At 27.3% G+C, this 27,701-nt stretch overlaps 1 protein-coding gene across 2 annotated transcripts in view; it reads left to right on the forward strand.

Moving 5' to 3' along the window:
- Nucleotides 1-2,812: 2,812 nt before the first annotated feature.
- The window catches only part of Grp170 (hypoxia up-regulated Grp170 co-chaperone protein), a 40,513-nt gene continuing 15,624 nt past the window's right edge, over nucleotides 2,813-27,701 (forward strand). Inside the window, exons 1-14 of one of the 2 annotated variants that reach the window (XM_016057076.4) lie at nucleotides 2,813-2,990; nucleotides 4,970-5,030; nucleotides 7,357-7,421; nucleotides 8,472-8,503; nucleotides 8,582-8,660; nucleotides 14,286-14,517; nucleotides 16,899-17,027; nucleotides 18,656-18,827; nucleotides 19,465-19,651; nucleotides 21,022-21,156; nucleotides 21,847-22,062; nucleotides 23,354-23,541; nucleotides 26,208-26,352; nucleotides 27,373-27,567. In XM_016057076.4, the coding sequence (XP_015912562.1) occupies nucleotides 4,976-5,030; nucleotides 7,357-7,421; nucleotides 8,472-8,503; nucleotides 8,582-8,660; nucleotides 14,286-14,517; nucleotides 16,899-17,027; nucleotides 18,656-18,827; nucleotides 19,465-19,651; nucleotides 21,022-21,156; nucleotides 21,847-22,062; nucleotides 23,354-23,541; nucleotides 26,208-26,352; nucleotides 27,373-27,567 (1,830 nt within the window). In that variant the 5' untranslated portion in view covers nucleotides 2,813-2,990; nucleotides 4,970-4,975. Of the gene's footprint in view, nucleotides 2,991-3,210; nucleotides 3,256-4,969; nucleotides 5,031-7,356; nucleotides 7,422-8,471; nucleotides 8,504-8,581; nucleotides 8,661-14,285; nucleotides 14,518-16,898; nucleotides 17,028-18,655; nucleotides 18,828-19,464; nucleotides 19,652-21,021; nucleotides 21,157-21,846; nucleotides 22,063-23,353; nucleotides 23,542-26,207; nucleotides 26,353-27,372; nucleotides 27,568-27,701 lie in introns of those variants that run through there. The other variant, XM_043043880.3, reaches the window with a different exon arrangement.

Genomic DNA, 27,701 nt, shown 5'->3' on the forward strand with positions numbered 1-27,701 from the left:
GTAAGGTTTTTCTGAAGTATGAACATAACTGTGAGCTTTTAAATTACCTCTTTGCGAAAAACTCTTATTACATATTCTACAAGAATAAGGTTTTTCTTTGGTATGAACACGATTGTGAATAATCAAAGAATCCCTTTTCGTGAAGCTCGCATTGCAAATACTACAAGAATAAGGTTTCTCTCCTGTGTGACCAAGGCAATGGGAGGTGAGGTGACACTTCTGTGAAAAACTTTTCCCACATAAATCACAAATATAAGGATTTTCATTTTCATGGTGACGAATGTGATTATTTAAATATCCTTTATGTGAAAATCTTTTTTTACATAGGTTGCAAGAAAAAGGTTTTACTTTAAAATGCTGGTATTTATGCTGATTTAAAAGCTCTTCTTCTGTAAACTCTTTGTTGCATATGTCACAAATGTGTAGTTTTTCAATAGCCCCAACAAGACTATATTCATCATTTATCTCCATTGCAAAGATGTTAGGAAATTAAAAGTGTTAATAATGTAGATGAAACAAATTCAAAATCAATCTAAAGTTATTGGCAGAATATAAAATTTGCTCTTTTTAGCACAAATTAAATGGTTCATTATTTGTAGCAGTTTAGTTTATTCAGCTAAGTCAAGACAATGAGTTTATAAAAATATAGTAACCCTTCACATAAAGTTTACAAATATAAATTTTCAAATAAAGTATAGGTCTAATTGTTTTGTTAATAGACCTCACCCTTTATTAACTTTTAATGTTGGTATTTCACAATTTCATGAGCATAAACTATAAAAATAGTTTCGTCTGATTTCCAGAGGTCAAAAGAAACGGAAAAAAATATTTATATACAGCGATAACTTACAACAATAGAGAAATCGACAAGGATACTTAGCAATTAAATTTATACAACAAATCGGTGATTTAATTAACAATGTTTTTATTCACAGAAAGACGAAGAATATTCTCGTTTAACTATTTTTCCAAATATTCTTTGTATTTAATAAACTACAACTTAAAATTCATAAATTGCATTATTTATATTTCAAATTTTTGGCTTCGAATAAGTACCTACAACAAATTTCGACGGCCACTCCGCAAACTTTCTGTTTTGTTTTCAACTGAAAAATGACCCGGACATGAAAGTTTATTAGTTTTGAGGGAACAATTTACAGCTTTCAGCTCACTTTTTCAAGAAACTGAATTAGGCAACCTTATATGTTCGTGACCATGACACTCAAGTACGCCATCTAGGGAAAAAACCGGTTCCATGTTTTTTTTCCTCTCATCCTGTTCTTATTTGTATTAGAATGCACTACGATATTTTCAGTTTTCTGACTATTTTTCTAATTTAATTGTCGCAAATATTTTTTTGAAAATTCCCGTGATACTTTCTTTGAGCTTAGCATGAGTGATTTGGGGCCTTTTGCTGAGTTAATTATAAAATTTAGCCTTTTACAATGGTCACTAGATAGCTCTAAAATATGCCTTAGGACCAGGGCTAAAGAGAATAGAAGGGCTGGTTCACTCCTTTGTAGTATCTCTTGCCGCGCCGATCCTCCGACGTCACTCTAGTGACGTCACTTTGGCGCAAAGCTCGCACTTTTACTTTAAGAACGGAGCGTTTGGCCTTACTAGCTCTAACTAATATTGGATCATTTCTTTTTGCGAGATATTCTAAGACATTTGTTATTTTCTATAATGACTTTCCTCAGTTTTCGCAGTGAATTTACAAGAATTTAAAACTATTATCGAAATGCCAGTTTGCGCGATTGCAACTTGCAAAAATTCTGATATAAAAACAAAAGGAAAAAGTATAATTTTTCGCGTGTTCCCTAAAGTAAATGAACAACTATGTAAAGAATGGATTCCGAAATGACACAGTTAATATAAAACCGCAATACGTTTATTCTGTCGTAAAGAACTTTTATAAAAATTCATTATCTAAATAGAAACCGCCTCGCTACTTCATAAAGAAAGGCAGGTGAAAAGAATTAAAAAATAGATAAAGTCAAAGAAAATTAAAATGTAAGTAAAACGTATAAATAAAATATATAGTATATAGTTGAAATTCTCCTACTTTCATAACATATTTTTTAATGTAGTTATTCTAAATATTTATGATTTTTTTTAAGAATTATATTCTCTTCAATTTAAATATCTATATATTATATCATCGTAAATTTAAATGTCTAAAAACAATTGTAAAAGTTCTAATGTCATTATGAACCTAAATTATTATTTTGTTTCAGAAATTAGCGTTTAAGGTTGATGTTTCCTAATGATTAAGTATGAACAAATTGCTATTAACGACATATTTTAAAATCAGGGATTCTAAATTTAACTTAACTTATCTTTATAAAAGAATATGTAGATAAAAAAAGTGTCGATATATGCCTTCATTTTTCTTAATAGTTAAAGTTAAAACTGAACTTTTTAAAATAAAGTATTTATCGTGTCATTTTCACCAACTAGCAAAACATTTTTTATAAGTTTAAAATGGTATTTTTTTAATATAATAACCAAGAAAGATTTTTTGAACTATGTTTATGAACGGAAATAATGTGTTAATTACGTAAAGTTTGAAGGCTAATAACCAGAAAAAGTCTAACTTATTTTTACAAGAGAAAGATGCAAAGTTATCATATCTTTGCTTGCGATCTCCGAGATCTGTAGACACAGTGACGTCATGAGGAGGGAAATCGTAGCTTCAGCTCTAAGAGCGGAGTGAACTAGCCCTTCTATTCTCTTTAGCCCTGCTTAGGACTGATCAACAGCAAAAGTTTGTCAATGTGACGTGTCATTATCTGCATCCTTCGTGATGGTTTCTTACAGGTACAAGCAGACGCGCCATCTGTCGGTATTTGCAGAACCACTCGAAATAATACACATCAACTTGCCCAATCCCTTGTCGCCACATTAACCGGCAACGTGCGAACAATCTGTATGTTGTTATATTCGTAAATATCATTTAAATCGTCTCTGAAATTTATTCAGCTTTGTTGGTAAATATTAAGTTTTTGGCATTTTTCAATCATTATTTTATGTATTTCAAAAACTTTTATTATTGTATTTAAAATGTAGATTTTAACAGTTTGACATATTCTACAAAGCTGCAGAATTTCATTTTCTGCTTGCTTATTAGCTTTGAAGAATCGAAATGTTTTTTTCTTGTATAAAAAAAAAAAGTTTTAAAATGTTACGATTTGAAATTTTGTTCATTCATGTGTGACACGTTTCACCTGAAGAACTTTTTAAGACTGAATAGTGGTGCTGACTTTTCATATAAATTAGTTACTGACATTAGCTTGTCTTGAAATAAATTTGACTTTATTTTTTCACCTATTTTTGTTTTTTCTTGTATTTATTTACTCTATCCATCTACAATATTTTCTGTTACTATTTTCCGTAATTTTTTCTTATATTTAGTAAAATTTATATGATGCTTTTTATGCTTTAACAGATGTTAACAGTGTCTATCGTTAGTTAACAATTTATATACTGAATGCAGATAGACAAGCTGCTTTATTATATTTAAAAGTAGTTTCATCTTTACTGCTCAAGATAAATAATTGGCAAATATATTAAATGTGTAATTTTGTCGTTTTTGTTATACATTGAAACAATTAGTGCCTTTGTATTAGGTCAAGGTATTAAGAATATTTTAAACAGTACATAGCATGTAGTATTTAATATCGTATATTAAATGCTATCTTTTTATGCAATTAAAAATATGTTGTGAGAAAATTCCTTGATTAATAAATGCCATTCATTTCATAAATATACTTTAGCATAATAATAGTTCTGCTGAAAGCCCCATAAGTTGCTGATTAGGAATTTTTACAGTTATGTGACACTAACAAAGAAAAAAAACTGAAATTATGTATAACAACAAAACTAAATATTTCCATTTTAATACTCTGAAAATTAAAATATAGTTTCATGCATTCAACAAATTACTTCGAAAAAAGATTGCCCATAGTTAATAGTTGAATAGCTTAAAACAAAACTCAAAATGTATTATAAAGTGGATTTTTTTTCTTCTCAAAATTATACTTAATGTAATTTTTATTAATTTCATATTAGTACTTACATTTTAACATTTATTTTAAAAATATGTTATCAGGGGCAACCGGGGTAATTTACGATCACTCTGTTTCTGGGGTAAATAATGATCACCTAAGTTTTATTTAAAAAAAAAAAAAAATTTTTAAATTTGACACATGGACAAGAATGCTTGTACTCTTTACTAATGTATAACTACATTTACTTAATACCTAATAGTTTTTTGTTTAATCTAACAAAATAAGTATTACTAAATCTAAGTAATTTAAAATTACCTGTCTTTTAAATACTTTTCAAAAAATACATCTTTAAATGTTCATTTTATTATTATTTTCTGTTTTAATTATAGAAAAACTTTTAAGTTTATCAATCTTTTATTTATGTTCGAAAAAAAATCTGTTCAGTGATTGTGTTTTAGCAGATTTTTAATTATTGTTTATTAACTCAAATTTTTCTCTTATTTTGATAAAAAGTGAGAATTACTTTTTAAATTACAGGCTTAAAATAGTATAAGAGAGAAATTTTACTGATTGTTGAGGATAAAATTTAGTTATTACAATATTATGTTTTTGGTAAATTTTTACAATGTTAATTCAGTGCCTTTTTAAAATTCAAATTGCCTTATTTTGCGAGGAAGCACCTTGTCCTTTTTTATTTCTTAGTGAGAACTCTGCTTTATGTATAGAGTTAGTCTCTTCTGCCATAGAGTTTTTGTCAGTTTTTCAGCTAAGCAAAATATTTAGAAGACATTATTGAGGGTGTCAGAATCTTTATTTTAAGTTGTCATAATTCGGCTACCGAATACTGTTACTTTCTGTTTTAAATATTTATTCAAATTTCAATTATTTTAATTGGGATTCAATGGAATAGTTTTTCTCTCAACTGGGAAGTTGTTAATTGACTATGTTTTTTATTTTAGGCAAAAATGAAGTTATCTTATATTTTTTTCTTTACCTTCATTCATATCTTCAGCAACAATGGTAAGTGTTTCATTCTTTAATTGTCTAATCAAATTTTTTTTTAATTTTTCCTTTCCAATGTGCTAATTACTTTAATATTTCAATGTTGTAGGATTATAAATATTTTATTTTGCTTACTAGCCAATTTTTTTATATATTCAGTTGGTAAACTAAATTTGATCTTCAGAGTATATTGAATATTAAGCAAGAATGTAGCAAATGGCGACTTGGTCGGATACCGAATATTCAACAGCTGAATGGCAACATTTATTTTTAAAAAATTAATTAATAAATTTTTTTTTAACAAATATAAGTTTGGTCATTATTGAAAAATAATCAACACTTAGCTGTTTATTGGTATGTGGTAATGGGAAAAACACTTTGTTAAAATTTTTTAAGATAATTAGAAATATTTCAGTTAAAGGGAAAAAACTTTGATAAAAATGTTTAAGATAATTAAAAATATTTATGATTTAAATTAAATATCATTCTAATCCTTAAAACAAAACTTCAATACTAAAAATATTTTCTGGAAAAAAATTATCCATAAAAGGCTAAAAGAGAAAATGAACGCTTTTAAAAATAGAAATGCTTTTAAAAATGCAGCCATAACTATAAAAAGATTATATACAAAGGCAAAAGAGAAGTATAAAAATCCATCTTGTTTAATTTTAAATTTTCTTTCAAAAACTATCTGTTTCCTGCAAGAAAAATTGAGGAAGAAAAACTAGAAGAAACCAATTTTAAATGAAAGATTAAAAATCACAATCTAACTTTTTATATATCAAATTTCTAACAATCTCAATTTAACTTTTTAGCTAATTTAACTTTTTAAAAAATGCTGCAATAATAAAAGCCCTGGTAAAGGGAAAGTTAATAAAGAAATACAGAAAAAAAGACTTTGATAATTAAAGTTTACAAAGTTAACTGTTACTTGTACTACCATACAGGAAAAAAAGTGATAATAAAAGAATTAAGTCTGTTAGAAATGCTCTATCAAAATGCTGCATTATAGTTAATACGGAAAAACAAGCAAAATATAAAACAAGTAATAAAACGAAAGTTCTCAATTTTTAAGATATAAAGTGTTGAAAAAATGACTTGCCTTAATATAGTTTTAAGGAAATCAGCACTGTGAAACTCATGGTTCAGTATAAAGTAACCTAGTTTCCATTCTTCAGATTTGGCTGGTCCATTTGGCTTTCAGATCATAAATTAACTAGTTTTAGAACTTAACAAATTTGTGTAAAAACTATTTCTAATAATGTATAGTAAAAAATATGATTTTACAGTCTATTCAAATTTCTCTCCAAAAAATACTTTGCCGAATGTTTGGCCAACCGAATATTCGGCAAAAGGGCTAAATATTCATAACATCCCTAATATTAGGCAGGATTAATTATATATCTATATACATATGTGTGTATAATATGCAATTTGAGTTACAAATAATAATGAAAATGGAAAGGAAAAAGTATACACTTTAAAATTCCAAGTTGCGACAGCACCAAGCTGCTAATGTCACAACTAGAAGAATATTTGCAGAAAATATTTTAAGATGAAATAGAATAAGTTATTATCTCATAAAAGAATTAGGATCAAAACAGCAGGAGAAAACCTAAAACCATTAACCTGAAATAAAACTCACCTTGCGAAAAACACTAAAGGAAATAGCAACCTAACTACCAAAAGGGAAAAATATTAAAAATTAATTAAAGTGGATGCAGTAAAAATTAAGTGGCTTTCCTTGAAATGTATATATATATATTTTCCTACATGAATAAGTAATTTTTATAATTGTCATTTTATAAATACTTAGATACCAGTAAAGCATTAGATATTCATACCTCCCCCCCACCCATAAAGGGTGTACGAAGACGGATAAAAAGAATGATCTTCCAACTTATAAATTTCACATCATATTCAATTTTTTAAAAAATTCATTTTATTTTAAGATTTATTATTTTGTAAAATGATATTTAGAAATAAGAAAAGAAGAACGCTTATTAGAAAAACCATTCAAGAATGGATGTGGCAAAAATGAAAAAATAAATAAATAAATGAAAGTTAAATCACTTTTCCTGTTACATTACTTGTATAATTCACTTATTAGTGCATTTATCTTATCGCACTTATCTATTAAATGAGCGAGTTTATTTTAAAAAATTGCAATTTTTAAAAAAAAATATGTGTTTATAGAAAATAAATTATTTCTCAAGCACATGATATTCAGCTAAAATGAATGCTTTTTAAAACAGTTCTAATAACTAATTTTTTTCACTGTAATATGAGTAAAGATCTGTTTTGCGCCATGCCTACTTATATTAACGATGTTCAATACTTGCAGTACATGGATTAGCTGTGATGTCTGTAGATATTGGTAGTGAATGGATGAAAGTTGCTATTGTATCAGTAAGTGTCTTCATTCTTGTTACATTTGAATTGGTTGTTGCTATATTTCTAAGCTATTTCAGTAAATTATTATACTGTTAAACCTCTGTCTTGAACTTAGATAACCTAAGTTTTTTGGTATAAAAAAAAATCCGTTTTTGCTATGTTGCTAATTGAAAATTTGCAATAATTTGATTTGATCCAATTTCTTTTTACACTGATTTGAAGAATTTAGTGTTTTTTTTTTTTTTTAAATTTTAATTCTCAACTTTTCTTGAACAATTTTATGAATCATTTCTTGAAGCCCTTATGTGAAAAAGATTACCAGTTTTTAAAAAATATGTGCTATCGATTCTTGAAGAAGGAAAGATATAGGTAAGCGTAAAAATATCTGCTCAGGAAGCAGTTTAGGGAAAAGTAGTAGTGTTTGGGAATAATCAGAAATATTAAGAGTGCAAAGAAATTGATATTTGAAGTAAATGTTTTTTAAAGTAAATGGATGTTCTAAATATTCAGTTAAAATATTTCAATCTCACAAAGTATTTGATTCCCTTCAAGCTCTTCGCATCAAGTATACCTGAAAATTTAAATTTTCAGCTAGCAGTCAGCAAAAATATACTCCAATTGCTGATATGCTCCAATAACTTAGTAATCGCTTTTTTCTCAGTAACATCGATAGGTCTTTTTCTTTTAATAGCTGTTTTTTGCAAACTTTGTTAAATTGTATTTTTTTTAAAAAATTCATATCAGTATATTCATGTATTTTTTTTTGAAAAAATTCATTGTGGCTAAATTTACTTTAATATATTGACTCTATAAACTTTATTTAGAAATATTTGGTGAAGCGAAATACATTTAATGTATACATTACAGCTTTGAAATATATGAATTGTTAAAGGACTCTTCGTCTGCATGAATCTTTCTATCACCAATTGATGGATTAAGATTTAATTAAATACCTATTTTTCTATCATTTTGGTTACTTTTGTCCACAGCCATCATTTTGATATTCAGTGTAAAATGATTGTATTATGAAAATAATTTTAATTAGTTTTGTTTAATTTATTTTAGCCTGGTGTACCTATGGAGATTGCATTGAATAGGTATATTTTTTCTGTTTTTTTATTCTGCGTGCTTGACAATTTTGTTTTTGTATGAAACTAATGTCATACCATTTACAGGGAATCTCAAAGGAAGACACCAGTCATTGTATCTTTTCGTGATGGCGAAAGAGTATTTGGAGATCCTGCACTCACTATTGTAAGTCAATTATTATGAATGATAAAAATGAATGAAGAAAGCCACCTTTATGCAGGATTGATTTCAATTAACTTAAAAGTACATTTTTAAAATCAAATGTACCTTTCAATGTCATTAAATTAAAAAAAATTTAAGCATTTTAATGAAATTTCTTATAGATTTTCATAGTTTTAAAATTTTATAAATATATTATTGTGTTGATATAAATCCAATTAGCAAAATTACATTAACTTATTGTGAAATAAATTGCAGCACTTTTGAAGTGATGTTTTAAAAATATTGTAAATTTTATCAGAAGCAAACTGAGAACAGTAAAAATATATTCAGTTATCAAATCTGGATTTTTTAAATTTAACAGAAGAAAAGATATGTCTATGAGAATAATTTTGTGATTTGTTTCTTTAGCCTGTTTTTCATCTAGGTCCATGGCAGTGACTGCAGAATTGAATTTACATATTATATTATTATAAAGAAAATACATTCATGAATGGAAATTCAAAAAATCAAAATACCAATCTAAAATTTAAAGTTTGAATGGTAGTAAGCAGGATAGTCCTGTTTAAAGCAAGTTAAAGTTGTGAGTCATAAAATCTCAAACATAATAACTATAATTAAATATATGCATAAAAACGATAGATTGTATGGAATTACCATAAGAAAATATCTTCAACTTTAGGTAGAGAAATTTTTTTAAAGAGTTATTTAAAATTATTTACGCTATTTGAATTTTAGCATGTAGTAAATTAAAGCATTTTGGTAATAAATACTGGAAATTAGTACGAAAAATATTCTTTTTAGGCTTGGGTATGAAATAAATTTGGTTAAGTCTTATTATGTTAGCTGTGTCTTTTTTGTTTCAAGCACGCACTTTTGAAAAGATGTAGGCATAGTTTGTAAAATAATAAATTAACATATACATTGCATGTTGAGTAATTTGTAGTTGTTTGGGTTTGTTAGTTCATTTTTGTTTAGTAGAAAATCTGATAAATTTGTTGTAAATATTATGCCTTTTATTTATCTTACTATATATAAAAATCTAATGATGGTGTCGCAGTTTTCCATTGTTGTCCATGCAGTTTTATTGGCCATAAAATCACGTGGTAGGATCCAGTTTTTCCTTCATTCATTTCCATATTATTTTGGTTGTCATCAGTACAAAATTAATAAAAGTCACACAAGTATTGTCTTTCTGTAAATATTTTTGTATCCCTAATTTAAGGCTATTTTCCTGTACTGCTATTGTTACGTTTTTAATTCAAGAGTTTAAAACTAAGAGAATTGTTTTGTTTTATTATTATTATGTAATTCCACACTACATTTTAAGATAAAGTTATTTAGAAATGTAGTCTAATCTTATTAAACTAAACACTACTTAAACTTAAACTTGACACTAGTGGGCGCAGCCCACTAGTGTCAATTATATAATCCAGAATCCGAACTGATAAACCCTAATAAATGTAAGTAATTTTAATTTTCTTATGTAATTTATAAGAGTTTTCCATTCAAAGTCGATAAATTTGTACTCTCAAGTATGTTTATTTTTATTTTGAGTCACAGATTTTAATTTCTCACTTTTGCAGCATAATCCTTTTATGCGAAGACTTCGATAAGTTATATTAAGGTCTATTTCATCACTATCAGTTAGTTGGTATACCATAAATTTAGTTTTGTCAATATTTAAGTTCAAAGAACTATCAATAAACTTATCTCTGATTTTGTAAAGATCTTCATCAATTTCGCTTTTAAGATTTTTGTAATTTGTTTGATGAATATAATAGTGTTGTGTCATCTACAAGAGTTATAATTTTAGTATTTAATTTTAAAATACATAAATTGGTTTTAAAAATAAGAATTGACAGTGGTCCTAAAATTGAACCCTGAAATGTTCTTTACTTTATGACTATAACTAAAAGTATTATAGACTTTCACAAATTGTCTGAAGTTAGATAAATGGAATTTAAGAGTCTTAAAATTTACCTTGTATACCAAGAAAATTAATTTGTAAAATAATACATATTTAGTAATCAACTTAATAAAATTTTTATGATATAAATGAAATTCTTAAACTCTATAATACTTCCATTATTTAGCTTATTAAGAAATCCGTATTGGTTTTTAGGCATGAGCAATCTAGGTGATTCAAGTAAGAAAATAAATTCTTCTATATTAGTTTCTCAAAGTTTTTAGATAAAGTTGGTAAAATGGAAATTAGTCTATTATTGTATAAATAGGTTTGATAAATTAGTCATTTTTTTTTAAAAGTTTGGAAATATTCCATTTATGTACAAACAAGTTAAAATAACTTCTTTTGTTTTGGAAGAATTTTTGTTTTTGCATCTATTTTTTATCTGCAAATTTATTTTTACAATTAAGACTTTCTGTTACTTTTAGAACTTAACTAGATTCAATTAATTTGCTTTTAATATATTATGATTATATTTATAAAATTTAACTAATTATTAACACAGTTCTTGAGGTAACTTTTAAAATAAAATCCTATATATTAAAAAAAACAAGCTAACATTTACATAGAATAATATTTTATTTATATTATTACAAATCATTAACCCTGACTTCATGCTAAGATAACTTGTAGAAAGCAATGTAAAAGAAGAAGAAAATTCGAACTTCTACAGCTTTGTCAATAACTTTTAATTGGCAAACAACTGAGTAAGTATCATCAGTAACGAGACATAGAATGACCTACACTTCCTTTATGTCTGCATCTTGCCACTGATGATATATTGTTTAATGATTTCACTTGTGCTCATTGCATTATTTTCTGCATTTTTGAAGCAAATGTTTTTTAGATTTGATCATTGTCTTATATTTTTATTGTTGGCTGTAAAGTTAACTATTTTGTTTTTTGTAGTTTTTTCTTGTGACTATGTTTTTAAATTTTGCTTGTTTTATTTCCAGTGTTCCTAGATTTAAATTAAATTATTATTTTTTTTCTGAAGAAATAATGTCTAAAAATCTTCAAAACAATTTTATATGAGATAGCTTCAATGAATTTTTTATTTGTTTAATATATTTTTTGTGGATTTTTCAAAGTTGAAAATTCAGTTAGAGTGTTTTCTTTTCTAGCAAAAAGTAGAAGATGTATATCTAAAAATTATTGTTATTCTAATAAACAGAGAAGGGCATAAAAATTGTTTTCAATAATATTTATAATCTCATGTCTTTGATGCTGTTTTTTCATTTACTTATTCCATTAGTCTGGTTTATACTAAGATAAATTTTTTTGAGAATAAAGAACCTATGTTGATAACGACGCAATTGATAACGACAGAAGGATTTCAGTGATGCAGCTAGATTTCAGAAAGTTCAGGTCCTTGCGACTTAGTACTTCTGAGCTTCTGGGTTCTTTTTTGTCGAAATTTAGTCTCATTTCAAAATATTGATTCCTTTTTTTAAATATTTACTGGAAAAGTAAATGTTTAATGACTAGCAAAAAAATAAAAATACAATTAGCAGCTGAATTTGCAGTAATTTGACTAAGAATTAAAACCAAAGTTTTCATATTAGTTGTCATATAAATGTCAAAATCTGGGGATATTTTCTAAAGCCAGGAATGTGATTTTTCCGCGGATTCGCTGATTTCCGTTTTTTTTTTTTTTTTTTTTTTTCTATTTTCCCCTCTAATTTCCGCCAAAAAAATTTTTTTTGAACAAGTTAAAATATTTTATGAGGATTTTAATTTTCTGCAGAGCGAAAGTATTGAACTACTCATTTCCTTCCTCTGAAGTTTAAATCATTTCCTTGGAATAAAACTGGTTGACCTTTATACATGGATGAGATTTTTTCGCTTTTGCCTCTCAAATTTCAGCCTTTTAATCAAAAACTCAGATTTTCTAAAAGTTTCGTGTTTTTTTAAAAAAAATAAATATCCCACTTTTTTGGAAAATTCAGTTGTTGAAATAATTATATAATGAATAATATTTTTAAACCCAGTGTAGCGATTCGTATTCACGCGAGCTTAAAATCCAATGTCGTGATTCGTTTTTGCAGTTGTAATATCAAACATTGATTTTCGTATTTATTTAAAAATTGGACATTGTGATTTGTATTCGCGCGATTTTAAAATTTGCAGCGTGATTCGTATTTACGTGATCTAAAAATTATTATCATGATTTGTATTTTCGCAATTTTTAAAATTCGATATAGAGTTTCATATTCACTTGATTTAAAAGCCTCATGTCGGGATTCATATTCTCTCAATTTAAAATCATGCATGTGATTCATATTCATATATTCATACAATTTTTAAATTAATCATCAGGATTTATAATCACATGGCTTACAAGTTTAATAACCGCACTTTTTTTGTCAAATTTTTCTGTGTATATATATATTCATTATTGGATTTCCTCTTTTTTACTTTCTGACTACTCTCATCCCTCTAAAGCTAATAAGTGACAATTTTTTTTTATCTGCACACACGCACATGTATATGCACACTTTACTTCGTTGGTGCAAACCCCATTATTGCGATCCTTCCATTACAAAGACCAATGCGCGAAGTCCAGTTTACTGTTCCATAGACACAATATTATATTAACAACCATTAGACTGTCCAAACTGGACTGTTCATTCCAATTTAGCAACCAAAATTTTGCTTTATTTTTTCCCAATTCCTAGAGTATCATTCCAAAAGAAGTGTTAAACAGTTTTTAACTTTTTAAACAAGCATATTTCTATGCATATCTCAAACAAGCATATTTCAAACTATCAATAGCAAAAGTCTCCAGTTAAATGATTTAAACAGTTATGTCATTTGATGTTATTACTACTACAGGGGAAACACTTGAATTGTCAATGAATAAAGAAAACTGTGGCAGGACCACCAACTCTTATTCTAGGTGGTCCTTGGCGATATCTTTGGTCAAAAAGATGTGACCTGTCAATTTATTTTATTATTGAAAATAAGTATGTAACTAATATTTGTCAGTTTTTCCCAGTGTTTGGGTGGTCAAGTCGTTGGCCGAATGTATGTGAAAAATATTTTTCGACAGTGTTTTTTTGGGGGGGGGGGGGATTTGAATACATTTAATGAAGAATAATCTAAAATCGTGTTTTTTATTATACATTACTAGAAATATTTTTACTCATTTGTTAAGTTTTAAGACTTATGTTCTGAAATTCAAATGGCAAAACGAAATTTGAAGAATTGAAACTAGATCACTTTATCCTAAACCACAAGTTTTATAAGGTTGATTTTTTTTTAAAAGTTATATTAGGACAAGCCAATTAATTATTTTTTCAAACCTTTGTATTTTAAAAATTGAAAACCTTATTTTTTATTTGTTTCATTTTTGCTCATTTTTCTTTTTTTGTCACTTTTTTCTTGTACAGTTAGGCAGATAACTAGTTAAATAGAAAACTGATTCTCATTGTTAAAGATATATTTCACAACTGAGAAAAAAATTTTCTTTCGATTCTTTTATTGATTTTTCGATTAATCAGTTTTTTAATTAGTACCGCTTTTTTCAAAGAGCGTTTCACACAAATCACTAAAATCTGAAACATTTTTCTCGATTAAAGTTACAAATAGTTAAGATTTCTTTTAAATTCCCATTGATTGGGAATTATTAGTATGACTGATAATTCTGTTTTCCTTTTCAGGGTGTTAGATTCCCCGATAAAGCATTCATGTACTTAATGGAAGTGATTGGAAAGACAGTAGATAATCCGCTTGTGGAATTATACAAAACAAGATTTCCATATTACGATATAAAAGCATCAGAAGACAGAAAATCAGTCATATTTGTTCATCCTGATGGTATGGAATTTTCAGTTGAAGAACTCATTGCCATGGTGTTAAAACAGGCCCAAGACATTGCACAAAAAGCAGCTGGTAAGAAACTTTTGCTTTACTCCATTAATTAATAATTTCTAATCTTTTTTAGTTATCATGACACTCCTATTCTATTGTTCAAGTGTTTGTTTTTCTCTTTGGTGCTTAATATTCTGATAATACTTTTAAAATTTCTGAACCAATTCTTCTATTTAAATAGTAAAAGTCATAACAATAAAATGTTTTCTATTTGGCAACTGTTTTGTATATTATCTTCGAATTAGCTGTAAATATGTCCAAAATCAAACGTTTACCTTGCATAAAGCAGCACTAATTTTTTATGCTTTAATCTCGGGAGCCTAAAATACTTATTTTTTCTCTTAATTCCAACAGCCATGATGTAGACAGTGTTATTTTGAAGGGAAGGGAATCTTCCTAACTTTCCTAATTATAGAAAAATAGCTCATTTTTCATAGTTCTGACATTTTGAGAATTATCTAAAGCATTATGATCTTCCTGATTTGACCTATTTACGCACTGATTTACTTATACCAACAACTGATAAGTGATTTTTAAATGCATGCAGAGTTTTGTTTCGGAATTAGCCAGTTATTGGTGCATCGCATGGTTTGTAAGGTAACTTCTATTGTAACTTTTCAGACAAGTATGCTATTTATTAGTGGAATTAAATTATTTATCAAACTTTTCTATCTCATTATCAATATCAGTTATTGTATTTCTTCTGATAATTATTTTGCTGTCATGTTATAAATTTTAAAATACTGTCAAAATAAACTGTGGTAGGCCAGATACTCAGTATATCTGCCCTGATATCTGGGGTTAGATTAGTAACGTTGGCAAATGCAGTAAGATAGATAAAAGCTGTATCTTACTGCAACGGCCAATTTAAGAATAATTTGAGTACTTTCTAAAAATATAAATCTCTATTTCTATTTTGTAGTCACTTTATCCTGTTTTACTATAACTGTTTTCAATAGTAGAGCGCCGATTATCCGAACATAGTTCGGATAATGAAAAGTTCGGATAATTGGAAAGTTGTTTAAAATCTAGTGTAAATGATTATTTATGCATTAACTTCCCTTCGCACCTTTTGTACACTTAGAACTGGCAGTACTATCTAAAATAGCTCTGGCTGGCGTGTTTAAATTTTTTTCTTCTTTTTTTAATTTTTAAGTACTTTTAATTAAATTTTTTTAATACTTTTTTTTTGATTTTGAATTATTTTTATCATTTTTCAGTTTTATATAATTTTTTTGTCAATTACTGATGCATTCCATAGAAAAAGAAATCCAGCAAAGATCTCGTTTCAAAGAAGATGCGTTTTTTTTAGCATCCATTTATCCCTTATCATTTTTTAACAGCCATTTATCCCTTATTCTGTTTAAATAAATCAACTGAACTAGATCAACATCATTTTGACGTTCTAGCCAATTCATTACGAAATGTAATGGATTGCATGCTTCTATATGAGAAGATCCACTATCTTGAACTTGATCACCTACTTCTTTCACTTCGTCTGTAGAGTTCCGATTTTCATTCAAAATTTCAGCAACAATTTCATCATTTTCATCCGAAAGATCTACTGGTTCAAAAACTTCAGTTTGTTTTTCTGTTAAGAATTTTATTCCAAGATTTAAGATTCTAAGCACTGTAATCACTAATTATTAACCATAAGTTACAACTACTCATTCGCCAATTATAGAACTTCAGAACTTATCAGTTCATAAACTCCTTCTGCATTCCAACCATTGTAGACTATCAAAATGAAGCTTGCATTCTTGGAAGATAATTTTCAGTTGTAAAGGGCTATGTAGGTTTAACTGTATCACAATACATGTATGTATGGCTACTATAAGAAAACTGCTAAAAAGGTTGTAAATTTCATGGTCTTCAGATGTAGGGGGTATTATTTATTCTTCACAATTTATAAAAATTGTTGATAGGTTAAAAAGTATTCTAAACTTAAAAAAAAAAAAAAAAAAAAGGAATTCAGACACGGTTCGGATAATCGGCGCTCTACTGTATATAATAAATTACATTTGGTAAGGAAAAAAATTATCAAACTGTTTTGATTATTTTTTTATTGGAAAATTTTTTTCTTTCCTTTCTTCGAAGTAGTTATTTAAATAAGTTATATTTGACAGAATGTTTTAACCTTTTTATTTGTTTTTAGTTACTGAAAGTTTGTTTTAAAATTTGCTATTCATTTGTCAATTTTCTGTAATTTTAATTACAACTGTCATCTAATAATTATCACTTTTCATAAGTGTATGTTTTTTTTTCTGTTTTCTTATTATGAGCAGATAATTTGAAATTACAGATTTTCTATAGAAACATTATAATGTGATATTAGTATGCATTTATTGTTCTTTTTTTTCTTCTCTCTGATGAATTCTTAGGAATAAATTTTTCATTTTCAGGTCAACCTATCAAAGATGCTGTGATAACAGTTCCACCATTCTTTAGTCAAGCTGAAAGAAGGGCCATGCTTCAAGCTGCCAAACTCTCTGGCATAAATGTCTTACAGCTTATCAACAGCAATACAGCAGGTAATTTTGTTCTTTTAGAGTGCTGGAAAAGTTTTTGTTAGTGATGGAAAAACTCATTCTCCAGTATTTTACTTTTCCTGAGCTTGCACCTCTAATAATTTTATTTTACTGTAAATTAAGGAAATTAAAACAAAAGTTTCAATTAAGCACTGCTCATTTTGGTTATGACTGCATGATTGTTTAGAACTGTTTATTAAAAACACGGGAGTTTCAGAATGACTTAAACTTTTAGAGTTTAACACATTCATTCGTTGCTGATTTTTGAACATTCCTTTTGTACCAAATAGCCTGAGTATTAGCATCCGGTTTGACCTGTCTGCCTGAATTGTACCCAACTAGATTCTCATTTTCTGAGTATGTAATTTATATCAATTTTACTACAAATGAAGTTTTATTTACAGAAACATTTCTTATAGCAAAATTGTTTGTTGACTTTACTTTAAAAGAGAATTTCATCTATCAAGCATAAAAGTACCTGTGAGTCTCTACAAATAGTGGTTTAAATGATTCAAATCTGTTTCATTGGTCTGTTTCATTCACAATGTAATTGTATACAAATTTGTCTACGATCCTAACGTAATTAGACAGGGACTAAGGTAAAAACTAGGCTTAAACTAACAGGTATACAGCAAGATTAGTGCTTAGGTAAATGAAAAATATGCATATGAATTTATGTTATTGTTATTTTAATTAAAAATTTATTGTAAACTGTTATATAAACTGGTTTACTAATATAATGATATTGTGATCTCCTGCCAACTTAAAGAAATTCTTGCTCAGTAATAAATTAACTTAGCGTTAAGAACTGGTCCCAACAATTATAAATCACAAAACTCATTTTGTAAACATAATAGTTTTAAGAAAAATGTATATCTGGTAGTATGAGTCACAAAGTAATGCATCAAAAAGTGTACTTGCATGATATTCTTGTTTAGGTTTTTGTTTTTTAATGATTTAAATTTTTTTTATATTTACTTCTTATGTGAAGATAAACAGCTTTTATATTTTGAATGGATTTGTGTTTGTTCCATTCAATTGATTAAAAATGATTTATCTTTTTAGACTATAATTTCTTATTAGATTAAAATAAAAATGGATTTATTTAGAACATAATTTGTTGTGTTATTTGAGATCATGTAAGAATTAATGTCGTAAAAAACTAAGTATGATTTTATTTTTGTCGTAGCAATGTAAATTGCTAACTGATTCTAACTAACCCTCTAAGACTCAATATTTTTTCCGAACTTTCAGCTGTAAGCTTTCCTGCATCGAAAAACCGGTTACTCAATGGGAGAGGGAGCAAGGAAATTTTTGTTCAATTTTACCTAATGACTTAATGCTTGGATGGTTAAAGCGAAAACATAAATATTTGCCTTGTCTTGCTCAACATAACAAAAATAAACGAAATTATTTTTCGCTTCTGTGTAAGGGGCAGGGAGTTTCTTCTTGACTCAGGAACAAGGGGGACTTGTTATGTTTAAGTACCAGTTGAACTTCTTTTCCAGCTACGAAGATTAAATTTTTATAATCTTATGTTTGTCTATTTAATAGGTTGTTTATAAATTGTTACATTTTTCAAATAAAATGTGCACTTTGTTTAAGTTGTCTTTATATAAATGTTGTTTTAGTTGCCTTGAATTATGGTGTGTTTAGAAGACGAGACTTCAATGAGACACCCACTAATATAATGTTCTATGATATGGGAGCTGGAAACACAGTGGCTACCGTAGCAACCTATCAGCTAGTTAAATCAAAAGAAACTGGAGAAGTTAGTCCACAGTTAACAGTCAAAGGTGTCGGGTGAGTTTTTTACTTTTTAAAAAATCTGTCATACCTTCACTATGCTTTTCATTGATTTTCCAAAAGTTTATTATAGCTTTTCGTTGGTTTATTTCATGCCATTACGATATCTAATTTATGATTTTTTCTTGGATTACGATGCACTGAAACTCCTATTGAACAATCACAAATCCTAAGCTAAAAAATTATTTCATTTTTTATTGATAAAGAAAAATTTTTTTAAAATTTTATAGGACTTTTTTATGTCTTAAGATAAATTTGCAAACATGCAAAAAATAAAAAATCCTTGCCATGTTCTTCCAATTTGCTATTCAAAAATGTTAATATCTTGTTTTTACCATGTAAATTGCACCAATGTGCTTTAATTCATAGATTTTGGTATCAGATCCTACAAATGGAATGAACTAGTCCATTCAAAATTCACTGTATTTTTGATTTTAAAAATGCACTATCTCTAGTTACAAATAGTTAAGTGTACTTGCTATCCGGTTATGATGAATTTGCTAAATTGATATCCTATTACGGTAGCTTCAATAAATTACTTAAATAAAAATGTAGAGATTTAATATTTTGCAGTTCTCATTTTGATATTATACTTTGTGGTTTTAGATTAGTAATATAGATTTTTTTGTTTTAGATTTGATCAAACTCTTGGGGGTCTTGAAATGCAATTACGATTGAGAGATTATTTAGCAAAAGAGTTCAACAAGCAAAAAAAAACCCAGACAGATGTATTTCAAAATAAGAGAGCTATGGCAAAACTTTTCAAGGAAGCTGGAAGAGTTAAAAAAGTTTTAAGTGCAAACACAGAACATATTGCTCAGGTACCTTTGCTGTTTATGACAAAAAGTTAAGGCAGTTTTTTTTTCTTCTCAAGTTTTTGTTTGTTGTGTGATCTTTTTTTAAATTGCTAATAATATATTGCTTTAAGTGCTATCCAGTTTGTTTTTTTTTCTTACACATTTTCAAATTAAAAAATTTATTATGTGTTCCTTGATATAAAATTACAGAATTTTTCCCTTGTACTTTAAATGTATTCATAATCACTTTCATAACATTTAATTGCACGATAACCGCACTTATGCTTTAAATTTAAATAAAAGTAAAAAATAATATTTTTTGAACGAGATTTTGAACAATTTTTGTTTTTATAGTTAAGTACTTATTGCTTAAAACTGTAATCGAAATATGAAAACTTTATTCAAATAAAAATAGTAATATCCACCTTGAACATGTTTTGTAGTATAAGGATTTAAAAGATTAATAAAATATTTTTTGAGAATATACATAAAAATATGTTTAGTTCAATTTCTTTTTTTTTATCATATTAGACAAAAAAATATTTAAGAACAGAATTATTTTAGTTAATTATTTTTATTAAAAAAATGCCTTACATTACGAGAATAAATTAAATTATTTTATTTGGCTACTGTGTCTGACTACTACTAATTGCTTTCTTCTTTTTTAGTATAAGCATGCTTTATTATAATTTTTTTTAGTTAAAATAGAAGTTAAACTCTAATAGGATTAAAAAAAGAAAGGAAGGAAGTACCTTTTATAGATGTACTTATGGGTGAAAAAAGGTTGCAAATTTTAAGTGACATTTTTTCCATCAACAGTGTATTTTATTCTTTTTCACTCATTTTCATGGATTAAAATGATAACACAATCATAAGTTCAACTCCGACTTTTGTGATATTTTCTTAAAAAATCTTGAATTTGTTATACAATTCGTCAAAGAGTATTCATGGAACACCTTAGTCTATCTTAGTAATATACTTATTTTTAAAAATCGTAGAATTTAAGTTATTGTGCATTTGAATATAAAAACATTATTTTGAAGGTTTATTTCTTTTCAAAATTTTACAATGGTATGCATTTTCCCATATTTTTTTTAAAACTTAAATCTTATATTGTATTATCAGTTTTATTAACACTATACTGTTTCTATATATAGCACACAATTTATTATGATTTTCTGTCTTACTGTATGTTGAAAAATAAATATTTTGTAAAAATGAATATTTGCTATTTCTTGTATAAATGTGATTGTTTAATGTCTGTTTTCAGGAGGCGTTAAACATTTTTTGTTTTTTATTGTTCACCCTTATTGTTTTTTCAAATGTTCCTTCTTTCCATTTAATTAGATATTTCATATATTCTACATTTTTTATAAAATCAAGTATATATTTAGGTTGAAAGCCTACTGGACGATAAAGATTTCAAGCTTCCTATTACAAGAGTTGATTTTGAAACTTTATGCAGCGATCTCTTTGAAAGAGTTACAAAACCTGCTGAAGCAGCTTTGAAGTCTGCAAATATGGATTTAGTAAGTCATGTTTCTGCATAAATTAGTATGAAAAATAACTTTATTGTTTTAATTTTGCGTCAATGTTATCTGAATTAAATTCTATCTGTATTTATATTGCCTTTATTTTGGATTCTCATTACGATGAAAATTTAAATATTTTAGTTTGTCCTCATATCTATCTAAATAACTAAGTTTTGTCTATGAGAATTGTTAAATTTAAATAATAATTTTTTAGTTAACAACATTTCTAATTAAATAACTCCAAATAAGACATTTGGTAAATTATTCTCTTTTAAGTTTAATACACTTCATTTTACTTACGAGGGAAAAAATTATTATCTAGGAATTTTTACAGCTGTAAAATAGTGTGGTGAATTATTTTGCTTTAAATATTTTACTTTTGAGTCTCTAGCCTATTTTTATAGTTTAATTTCAATAAAATATCTTTTAATAATAAAATATATTTAATGTTAATTTATAATATAATTTTATTTCAATAAAAATTCTAAATGTGTAAAATTTTGATTAAAAAAGTAACTGAATCTGGTAACAAAAAAAGAAATGTAAAAAAGTTTTTATAAAGGGGTGGATTGATCTATTTTTTAAAAGTCAATGCTTCAAATAAGTATAGTATAATTTGTAAATAGCAACTATGTAGTGTCTTAAACTCATAATGTTCATAGATTTGAAATCAATCGTTTATCCTAGGTTCACGTTGACCAAGTGATTTTATCGGGCTCTGGTGCGAGAGTTCCTAAAGTCCAGCAGCAGCTTACAGAATACATCCAGAAAGAAGACCTCGGAAAGAGCCTGAACACAGACGAGTCTGCAGCCCTGGGTGCCGCTTATCAGGCTGCTCATTTGAGCAAGGGCTTCAAGGTGAAATCCTTCCTGATAAAGGATGCCAACCTTTATCCCATTCAAGTAAGTCAAATAATATTGGCTAAGCTGTGCCAAATTTAAACAATATTATGTAATTTTCTTTTTTTTTGGGGGGGGGCATTATTTTAAGCAACCCTAGGCTAGAGCTTATCTCAATCATTGATCTCTTCATGCTCACAAGTTATAAACGTTTTCATAAAGAATAAAACCTGCTATTCTATTCATGTATTTTGTTTGTTAAATTTCTCTCAGAATAAACTTTATTATAAAAAATTTATTTCAAAATTTAGAAACTTAAGTTTTTTTTTAAAAATTAAAAGCTTACTCTATATCACTCCCTAATCATTTTAAAAAATTGTTGCAAAATATTTGAATAATATTTTTATGCCTCAGGAACTTTTTGCTTCACAAATCATCAATTTACAATTAAAAATAAAAGAAATATTAAATATTTTTATGAAAAAATTCGCAAGAAATTTCTGATTTCACGGGAGGGGGGGGGGGATATAAATTGGCAAGTCTTATTGGCAAGTTATATTAAGTTTTGTTTATGAAAGTTTTGAGAATCACAGTTAAGTTTTGGCAGTATCTCCTTACTAGGCTCTTACAGGACATGGAGAACAGTGAAACCTGGAATCGTCGGGAAATTTTATTTGAACTCTCAAAATCAGGAAATAGTCGGAGAAAGTTACAATTTTTTACAAAAAACCTGGAAAATTTCTTTAATCATACCTGAAAAATAACCAGTCTTAGAATTATAAGTAACAGTAATCAGTTATTGAGATTCAGATTAAATAATTCTAACATCTATTTCAATTATTTTATAAAATTCCACTTTTTAGTGAAACTTTTCCATTTTCATTCTAATATGTTTTTACTCACAAAATCTAATATTTGATATTACAAATAACAAAAAATCAAGGTTTTCTGATGAAAAATTACATGGTATACTTAAAATATAGTATGAATTTTGATTTGATTAGATTGAAATTTACCTGATATACCTGGAAAAATCAAGGAATTTTTTTTTTCTGAAATAGAGCGAAAACCCTATTAATATAACAAATTTTTTGCCAACAGCATCTCATACATTCACTATTCAATCTTAAAAAAAAGTACTTGAGCAGCAACTTAGGTTAAAAAAAAAAATTTCTTGTATGAAACTATTAATGAAATACTTATAATGAATAGTCATGTCCCAAACTATTGTCTTCTAGAATTCATGCAAATGTATTGAATTTCTTGGTGAAAAATAAATAATTATTACTCAAGAAAAAATAAAGCACATTTGCTTATTACTTATAAAATTGAATAATTATTAATTTTTCTACAGGTAGATTTTCAAAGAGAATATGAGCTGGAGGACAAGACAACGGGCGTTAAGACTGTGAAGAGAATTCTATTTAATCGTAACAACCCCATTCCCGTAAAAAAGATCATGACATTCAATCGACATGTAAAAGATTTTGAGTTTTATGTCAACTATGGTGAATTGAATTTCTTGACTGACTTTGAATTAAAGTAAGTAATTAGTTATTATTATTATTTTATGTTTGTTCAAAGTACTCTATCGTAGCTGAGTTTACAATGTATGTTTATCTTTTTTTGAACAATTTTGTATTTTTACTTTTGTTCTGAAATTTGATTTATTTACTATTATCACTTTTTTTTAAACATTTTAAATTTTACTTGCGTCATACATCCATCAATTACAATTAAACCCAAATATCTGAAACATCAAGAGAGAAGAAAATATTCAAAATATCAAAAATTCTAGTTTTCAAAAAACCCATAAAAATGGAATAACAAAAAAATAAAAGAAAAAACTGATACACATTTTTTTAGATAGTAATCTTTTATTATTATTATTATTATTATTGAAATATGTAGAATATTCAAGAACTTATTTGCTTTAAAAAAAAAAAAGAATCCATAGTTTGCTTTAAGGAAAAGTTGCTGATCTGCCAACTCTTAGACTTTTGGTATGAGTCTCAGACATTTGTGTCCAATCTCAGGACCTCTGGTCACCGAAGTATTTTCTGAGCTGTTTTGCATGCACTTCCCATTACTCTTTCTTCCCAAACAGCGATTTTATTGTTGAGTGTATTTGGTTTATCATTGATTTCTTTTAAAAATTTAATATGTCTAGTAAATTATCCGATTTTAACAAAGTGTATACAGGTTTTTCTCCTTTATGTATGATATCTTAATTCATGCTGAAATAGCTAATTTAAGTAATATTTCAGTTGTCTTTTTCAAGTAATGAGCTGTTACTGTTTTTTTCTTGATATTCTAAAAAGTGGTGTGTTAGATAGCTGACCTTAATTTCAGTCTGAAATCTTTCTTTGAATGTCTTGCTGATTATCTTTTTGATCTTGATTTTGTAGACAACTTATGTTTACTGACTTACTCCATTTAAGACATGCAAACAAACACAAATAATGTAGAGGTAAAGAAAGTGGAGCTCATTATAAGCCAAAATAAAACCAAAATTTCAAAAATTAATCTTAAACAATTAAATGACATTTTTTTTTATAAAGAAAATAACAAGCTAGGGGAGGTAAGCAATTTTATGTATCTTGGAACTATAATTAACAACGAAGGAGAACTAATGAAGATATATTAAATAGATGAAATGAAATCTGGAGCAGTTACGCTATTCTCAATAAATGTTGGAGAAACAAAAACATAACAAATTCATCAAAGATTAGAATTTTCAATACTAATGTTAAATCTGTTCTGCTGCATGAACTCGAGACATAGTACTACAATAAAGCCAACATGAAAAAACTTCAATAATTTATTAATAACAGTTTAAGAATAATCTTATGTGTCAAGTGATTTCTTAAAATTTGTTACATAGAAATCATTAGAAGAGCAAAACAGAAACCAATTGAACTGGAAATTAAACAATGAAAATTGATTATCCATGTTCTACGTAAACCTGAAAAATTTAAAGTAAACAAGTTTTTGATTAGAACGGGGCAATAGAAAAAGAGGAAGACCTAGAAATTGAAAGCAATAAGAAAGTCATGGAAAGAGGCAAAACAACTGGCCTCAAATAGAGCGAGATGGAGATGTATGATAGAAGCCCTATGCTCCGATTTGGAGTAAAGAGGGATATGTATATTAGATAGTTCTAATACAGGGAGGCGCAGTTATATATTCATGTGTTGTTTCTTTCACTGCTTATTGTAATAGTCAAGGTGCTAAAAAACTTAACATTCTTCTTTAAATCGATCAAATATACCTTTTTACAAACATTCAATCAATCACTGTCCCCCACTTCATTCCTGTAAGGTCTGATATTACCTGTTTTGATATAGCCACCCCAACCATTCTACACAAACTTGCAAAATGAAAAGCTTTAAAAAGGATTTGGTGACCAATGCGTGTGCATTGCAACTTCCGAAGAAATAAATATAAGGGGGAAAGAAACAAGAATTTTAACATTTCTCATGGGGAATTAATAGAATTTAGTTTTTATTGTGTTTTGTTAGCGGTTGTTGGTACATTTCTTTATTTTACAGTTTTCCAAGCATATTTTTAAATAGCTTTTTTATATTTTTAATTCTGTTCCCAAGATTTTTTCATTTATATTTTTAAAAAAATATTGCATTTATGAAGAGAAAATTTGAATTATCAAAGGTAGAGCAGAAAAATAATTGTCAAGACAAGATTTTTTCATTTAAAGTGAAATTTAGAAGAAAAAGAAGAAAAAAAATGTTGAGTCATTAAAACTATTGTACAGTACAGAACCCGTTATCCGGAAATCAGAAAACCGGAAAACCAAATAACCGGAACAAAATTCGATAAATTTTCCCACCATTATAAAAAAAAAAATTTTTTTTTCCTTATGAAATTTTAGGATTTTTCGTTCTTTTTTGAAAGATGTTTACCTTACCATCATTTTGGAAATAATCATTAGTGTATTGCTCCATCGTTTTTTCTTTTTAAGATTATTTCCAAAAAAAATTTTTTTAGTTGTGTTTAACAATAAAAAAAAACGGCTTTTTGTAGCGATTCAGAAAACCGGAAAAATCAGTTATCCGGAATAGCGATGGTCCCGATCGTTCCGGATAATCGGTTCCCTACTGTATTAACTTTACCTAGCACTTTTTCACTTGAATTTTGTGCCTTTTTTTCCTACTTTGAATAAATTTTAATATGTTCCTTTACCTGTACAGATCCCTTGGTTCTCTGAATATCTCTAAAGTCTCTCTGAAGGGTGTGGAAAATGCAATTTCAAAACACATGACTGAGAAGACAGAATACAAAGGTGTCAAAGCTCACTTCAAAATGGATGAAAGTGGAATATTGTATTTGGAAGAGGTCAGCTCTTTAACTCATTTAAAATTTATTTTCTTCTCAGAGTTTGAACAGTACACTTAATTTTATTTGCTTTTTTGGATTTTTTAAGTTTTCTTTACCCGAGAATGACTGATAATAAGCAAACAATATAAGTATATCATAACAAAGTAAAAATTTCTTGGCGTTCATTGTGAATAAAGCTCAAATAAAAGTACAACATATATTCCTTTGTCTAAGTTTTATTAAAGTTTTCCGTTTTCCTATTTTCTTTTGTTTTGATAAATCAAGCTTAACAGACTATCACAGTATTTAATAGTAATAGTGAAGTTTCATGTAAGGATAATGTTCAGTTTTACTATTTTAATATGTGAAGTAAACAATGAAATGATATCAACTTGAAGAAATTTATCATCTTAAACTTTATTTAATTAGGTTTTATTAATTTTATTACACAGTGGGATGCATATACAGTATTATACAATGTGGCCTTCATTATCCCTACCTTTTTTACTAAGTTCCTCTGTTAACAAAATTTGATTTGAAAATTTTTTTCTTTTTAATATACATGTTTTCTTATTAATAACCCCTCCTTTTCATAAATACACATGAGGGCGACCTTTGTACTGAAATTACAAAGTAAGGTAAAACAACGTTTAAAAGCACAACAAATATATAAATTGCATAATGCAATTTATATATTTTTTGTGCTTTTAAACGTTGTTTTACCTTACTTTGTCCTCCTTTTCATATTACTAAAATGATTCAATACTGTGAGTATTTCCCCATTTTTTTTTCATTTAATATTATTAATTATTTGCACTAAACTGCACTTAATATTATTAAGTAAAAGCAAATACCTTTAACTGGGTTGCCACTCCACAGGAAGAATAGGAAAAAACAGAGAATTTAAAAAATCACATAATAACAGAGAAAATGCAGGGAATGTAGAGGATTTTTTTATTTTTTATAATCTTATGCCACTGATAAAGGGAGACAATTGTTTACAGTGAGTTTCAAAGTTTTTTTTTGATTTACTTACAGGTTGAGTCTGTGTTTGAGAAAACAGAAGAAGAGTCACCAGAATCTAAACTAGAATCTGCATTCAACAAGCTAGGCAGTACATTGGGCCGACTGTTCTCTGGTGGATCCACTGATGAAACAGAAGAGGAACCTAAAAAGCAGACAGAAGAAACAAAAGCAGAAGAGACCACCAACAAGACCAAGGAGGCAAATGAGGTAAGACAGAATATCAGCTATTTTTTTCCTCCTGGCATTGTTTAATATCATTTTTTATTATATTTAGTTCATTAAAACACGATTATTATAGTATGTTCAGATTTCATGCACTTGTATTGATGGTAGACATACAA

This window comes from Parasteatoda tepidariorum, chromosome 2 (assembly GCF_982258835.1).
Source record: "Parasteatoda tepidariorum strain Cologne lab strain chromosome 2, Ptep-v5.0, whole genome shotgun sequence".
NCBI lineage: Eukaryota > Metazoa > Arthropoda > Arachnida > Araneae > Theridiidae > Parasteatoda > Parasteatoda tepidariorum.